At 53.7% G+C, this 5797-nt stretch overlaps 1 protein-coding gene across 1 annotated transcript in view; it reads left to right on the forward strand.

Annotated features, from left to right (window-relative positions):
• The window catches only part of SFXN2 (sideroflexin 2), a 4869-nt gene extending 3158 nt beyond the window's left edge, over positions 1–1711 (forward strand). The window contains exons 8-11 of the mRNA XM_009070343.1: positions 446–495; positions 816–865; positions 1106–1153; positions 1559–1711. Coding sequence (XP_009068591.1) covers positions 446–495; positions 816–865; positions 1106–1153; positions 1559–1658 — 248 coding nt within the window. The 3' untranslated portion in view covers positions 1659–1711. The remainder of the gene's footprint in view (positions 1–445; positions 496–815; positions 866–1105; positions 1154–1558) is intronic.
• Positions 1712–5797: the final 4086 nt, after the last annotated feature.

Here is a 5797-nt window from a genome sequence, read left to right on the forward strand (position 1 = left end):
CTATGAAGCGGGAGGGTGGCCCTGCATCCCAAGTGGCATTTGGTCTCATCCCACAAATAGAGCTGGTCTCATCCTGTCATTCCCATCAGAGGTCCCCAATCCCACAGCCCTTCTAATCCCAGCCTGTGGAGAATGGGGTGTGCTCCCATGGCAGTTGGTGCCCACAAGGATACATCTCATGCTCTCTGGCCCTAGCCCCTCCTCACCCATGAGATCCTTGACATGCCATGAGCAGAGCAGGAGGGATGGGAGCATGAGAAGCATGGACCATACTGCCTGGGTGATGGATGTGTGAAGGTCCCATGTCAGAGTGTTGCTGTGAGCAAACACCCAGTGGCCCCCAGCACAACTAGTGCTGCCGTGGCCTCCAGGTGGGCAGTTCTGCGGGGACAGCCCTGCAGGCTGGCTTGTACTGGAGGCTCTGACCTTTTCTCTCTGTACCCAGTTATTTTGCCCATCATCATGGAGCGTCTGGAGAAATTCACCTTCATGCAGGTCAGTCCACATTTCTCCTGCTATGGTTTTCCAGTAGGTTCTGCGGTGCCCCATCCCTGCTTTCCAGCTGCCGGGATACTGGGGATGAAGTGGGGGGTTGCAGAGCCTGGCTTGTTTTGCCCCCTCCTTTGCCCCCTCCTTGAGTCAGTGATACATCAAAGGTTTTTTGAGTGACACGGAAAGGCTATGGGAGGGTGGCAGGGTTTTGTGGCATGCCAGAGGTATTGGGCATTCAGCCCCACTGAGGGGAGAAGTCTGCCCACCCTGTGAGTGGGGCTTGCAGTGAGGCCAGGGACTCAATCATGGCTCTTCCCTTGCAGCGGATCCGCGCTCTCCATGGGCCTCTGCAGGTGCTGCTCTGTGGGGGCTTGTAAGTATCTCGCTGCTCAAACACCTGTGGGTGCCTGGAGCATGTCTCCAAGGGATGCTTGAAAAAATACCTCTTTCCCAACAGGGAATTACAAAGCTTCTTGCCTTTCAGCCTGGGCTTTCCCCAGCTGTTGGGAGTCATGGGGTGTGAGCAGCACCTCTTGGGCTGAGATATCTGTGGCTGGGGGGCAAACAGGCTGTGATCCCCAACACTAACACTTGGCTCTGCTCTGTCCCACAGCCTCCTGTTCATGGTGCCAGCAGCCTGCGCCCTCTTCCCACAGAGATGGTACCTGTCCCACTGCTTCCTCCTTTTGCATGGAACCTTGAGAGGCTTCCTCCTCCCCTAGTTCTTCTCTGCCCATCCCAGAAGAAGCACGATGGGCACTCACCCTTCAACTCAAGGCAGCACCTGCCTGTACATGCTGGTGCCTGGGGAAGCAGGAGGGCATGTGCCTTCCATGCTCTGTGAGCTCTGTGCTAGGAGCAATGGGACATCCAGCTCCATGGGCAGCTCTCTGCCCTCCAGCACTGAGACTGGTGGGTGCCAGGGGTGGGTGGCGGGTCTTGATGTGAGCCTGCAAGATCCCAAGGACTGCAGAGGACCCAAAATGACAGTGGGGAGGGAAGGTGGCTTGACTGATGGTTGGGGAGGAGGATCATGGGTCTCAGTATCTATCCCCTCTCCCCACAGCTCCCTTGCACTGGCTGACCTTGAGCTGGAGCTACGTGACAGCATTGTGGCCAAGCACGGAGACAAAGTGCCATATGTCTATTTTAACAAGGGTCTGTGAATGGAGACTACCTCAGGAGCCATCGCACCCCTCCAGCCTCCTGCCACCACCAGTCTTGTGTCCACAGTGAGAGATCAGAGGCACAGTCCAGCCAGATCTGCTCCCCAGCCCCACACTGTCTGCAGCCTCCTTCTACCAGAGAGGCAGGATCTGGCTCTGCATGCCCAGCTTGCACCACTTTGGGTTGTCCTGACCCTCTCCTATCTGCTGCTGGCCGTGCCCCTGCCTCCCCATGTCCCTCTTGCCCTGAGTGATGTCTGCACTTCCTGTGCCTTCCTCTGGCCCTGTGCAGGAGGATCTGCCCAGACTTCTGAGCCTCATGTGGCCACTTGGCCCCACAAGGCATCGGGCTCACTCCCTTGGGACTCAGAGCACAGTTCTACCTCTGAAATCAGGTGTTCTGCCTTTGGACCATGAACCAAACCACATTCCTGCCTTAAACCACCACAGTAGCCTCTTACCAAGAGCTGGATCATGCCTTAGCAGGTGTGAAGGGACCTGTCCCCTCTGCACAGGGAGTACCCCAAAGTCCAGAGGCCAATGCTTGGACTATGCCTTCTTTGCTCTCAGGTTCAGGTTTTATTCACTTTGCAATTGCCACAGACCAGGAGAGAAATAGCTAATTGTTTTTAAGCTCTAATTTTTTTATTTATCTGAGCACAAGAGCCAACTGTCGTGCTTGTCCTGCATCTCACTGTCCCTGCAGGAGGATCATAGACCTGCAGCTTTGGGGGACAGTAGACTCTGTGCCCCCTTGGAGAGGGGAAGGAAGATACAGGCATCGCAGAGCTGTTGAGGCATTAACTCAGGCTCTGAATAGCAGCACTGCAGACCACAGAGGAGGGTTGAAAAATAAATGTGGTGATTTTCAAAAAACAGGTGTGGGTTCTACTTCTGGCTGGTCTCTTGTGTGTGGTTCCCTGGGCAGGGCTGGTATGTGAGTCTCATGCTTGCCTCAAAAGGGAAAGCAACTGACCAGGCACCAGGGTGAGGGTCAGCACAGGGTCCAGGAGAAGGAGGAATGCAGGAGTTCACATACAAAGAGGCGAAAAATAAATGTGGTGATTTTCAAAAAACAGGTGTGGGTTCTACTTCTGGCTGGTCTCTTGTGTGTGGTTCCCTGGGCAGGGCTGGTATGTGAGTCTCATGCTTGCCTCAAAAGGGAAAGCAACTGACCAGGCACCAGGGTGAGGGTCAGCACAGGGTCCAGGAGAAGGAGGAATGCAGGAGTTCACATACAAAGAGGCGACGCCATTACATTATTCTTGAATATCTCGTGACTCCTTCATAACTTACAAAATTGATTCTTTTATACACACCTATTGTAAGTGCCCACTTATTATTGGTTAACTACTGTTACTAGCCCACCTTACACACAATATAATTGGTTATTAACATATCAGAGTAAGGGCTGGCATGAGCTCTGAACCCTTGGGCCACCAATGCAGCCTTCCTCAAAAGATTCTTGTGGCCACAAACAGTCCCAGGGCAAGTGACAAAAGAGGTGATAGTGCTGTGAGACTCATCTCATTGTGGGGACTGAGGGGATGACACTGGGTGACCCTTCTTACACCCACAGGTGCTGTTTATCTTCTTGGCCAGGCAGCATTTGTGCAATGCTAACTTGGGTCTGCCATGAAGCCTCTCCCACCCCTAAGAAGAGCAGCTTGAGTTTGCTGCAGCCTGTTTTTGGAGGAGAAAAGAGCTCAAGCCCTGGGCTAAAGCTCCTGCTTTTAATCAGTTACATCCAGGCTCTCTGCTTGCTGATGAACACCCCTTGGTGGGACAAGCTTGTTTCAGACAAGCTTGTTTCTAACCAGCTACATGATGTGGCTGCTCCCAGAGACCCATGGCCCAGTGGAAGGTCCACAGTCCTCCCTCCAGCCACGGATACTGTCAGATTCCCTGGGGCAGCAGCATCCTCACATCAACCACATGCCTGAGCAGCCACACCGCTCCTACAGAGAGAGTACCCAAACCTAAAAGGTACTTCTCAAAGGGTCAAGCTGTATCTACAGCAGGTTTGCTCCTGCCCAAGCTGCAGTGGGCAGAGGATAACCACATGTAGCTACAGCTAGAAAGCTCTAAAAGAACTCTGAAATACTTAATAGGTCAGCAGAAAGTAGGAAAACATGTTCCAACTTGTCTGTCTATTCCATGGGCATTATTAGATCTCTTGTTAAAGTGCAATTAAAGGATAGATAATCACATGAAACAAAACAGATGTCACTCCTGTTGGGAGTGGGAAGAAGCCACAAGGAGACATCTCTGTTCTCTGCTTTTCTTCAGCTCCCTAAGTCAAGCTGCTCTTGTCCTATACCTGAAACAGTTTTGAGGACTTTCAGAAAGGTACTTGTAGCAGCCTGGGCAGTGTTTGGGTCCAAGGTGCCTCTGGCATGCTCAGGAGCACAGCAATGCTTGTAAAATGATGTGCTGCAGCACCCCAAAACTGCCCTTACCCTGTGCATCAGAGACACACTCTTGCTGCTGACTCTTCCTGCTTTGGCAGTCCATGGGGGTCCCTGCAGGGCAGGGTCTCTGCAGCCAGTAATGTTGTGGCAGCAGCCACACAAAGCCAAGGTTGGGACCATGGTGGCAAAGCCTCAGCAGTTTTGCTACTCCCTTTTTCCTGCCCCCAGTCATACTGAAGAGATGATGGAGCAGGGAGACCCTCTGAAGAGCTATTGCCATCTCACATCAGCTCTCCCCCTGCCCTGGGGAACAGAACATGGTGCAGTTTATTGCCCTTGGGCAGAGGAAGAGGATTGTTCTGGGCTTGGAGAATTAGCAAGTCATCCTCAAGACAGACCTTCCCCCTGCCTGAGCTTAGAGCAGTGGATTCCCTCTTCAGATCGACATAGATTTATGCCAGCTGACAGTTTAGCTCAGCAGGGTTTCTAGGTTTCTAGGTTGTAGCTGGAATCTTCCCCGGAGGATTCAAGTCATCTCATCATCTCACGTCACTCCAGAGATGGTCGCTGCAGCCAGTGCCTGCCTGCTCTCCTCAAAACCACAGTAACTCCCCAGCTTGCCTTTGTCTCACCGGTGAGCTGAGGGGTTGTGGCCAAGCTGTGGCCAGCAAGCTCCCACGCTTCGGCCAGCCCTGCCTCCATTTCCCAGTGCAACAGGAAAGAAACCTCTTTGCCAGGAGTCAGACTCATCCTCGCTTGGGAAGAGCAGCAAGTGTTAATTGCTCTTCAGCGATGAGTCACATCTGATCTGGGCTTGTCCTGTGCTCCCGTGAACCCACTGCCTTCTCCCTGCTGTGCCTCTAATTTCAGGGCTAGCTAGGAACAGGAGTAAAACTCCTTCAAGAACTGTGCGCGGCTAAAACGTCAGCGCTCCAGCGTGTTTGCAACTTCCCTTCAAATGCTAACCGCACCAAAGATGACATGTTGGTCTGCAGCAGAGCCTGAGCAGGGGCTGGGGAGCTGTGGGAGGCTAGTGGGCTCCCTTAAGTACCAGCAGTCCCAGCAGACAGGCTTCGCTCACAACTCTGAACCCAAATGCCAGTGGAGGATGGGGAACTGTCTGCCAAAGAGAGAGGAGGGAGCAGGGTGCATGTGCAACGGGTGAACACCCACCGGCCCACACCAGTGGCAGGCAGGTGAGGAGATCCAGTGGGGTTAGGTGTGCCCAAGTACTGCCCTGATAGAAAAATGCCAAGGCAGGAAATAAGCTGCTAAGTAGATTATTTTTTTCTGGGTTTTCTTATGTGTTATCTGAGCATCTGATAAACCTTGTCATGCCAATTCGGCATGGAGGCTGCCTGGCACCTGGGAGTGGCCCTGTAACAACCCTCTGATGCTATCCCAGAAACACCGGCCATCTGCCCGGAGCTGTGAATTAATCCCACGCACCCGTGTCCCCACTCCTCCTGGGGGTGCGAGGGATCACTGTGTGACAACATGCAGGGACCCAGCCGCAGCGGGAGATCCTCTTCCCCATGCTGCTCCTGCTCCCGCTCCCAGTGGGGCTGTCGCCAACACACGCACACCCCTGAGTCCAGCCCCATCCCGCGCCCTCTGGTGTGCCCCAGCTCCGGGCGGGCTGTCGGGTTTGGGATCCTGGTTGCGCCGTGAAGGAGGGATCACGGTACCCAGGAGTGAGCGGGTGAATGGAAGATGAGTGCCTGGCTG

The sequence above is a fragment of the Acanthisitta chloris genome, unplaced genomic scaffold, assembly GCF_000695815.1.
Source record: "Acanthisitta chloris isolate BGI_N310 unplaced genomic scaffold, ASM69581v1 scaffold43062, whole genome shotgun sequence".
NCBI lineage: Eukaryota > Metazoa > Chordata > Aves > Passeriformes > Acanthisittidae > Acanthisitta > Acanthisitta chloris.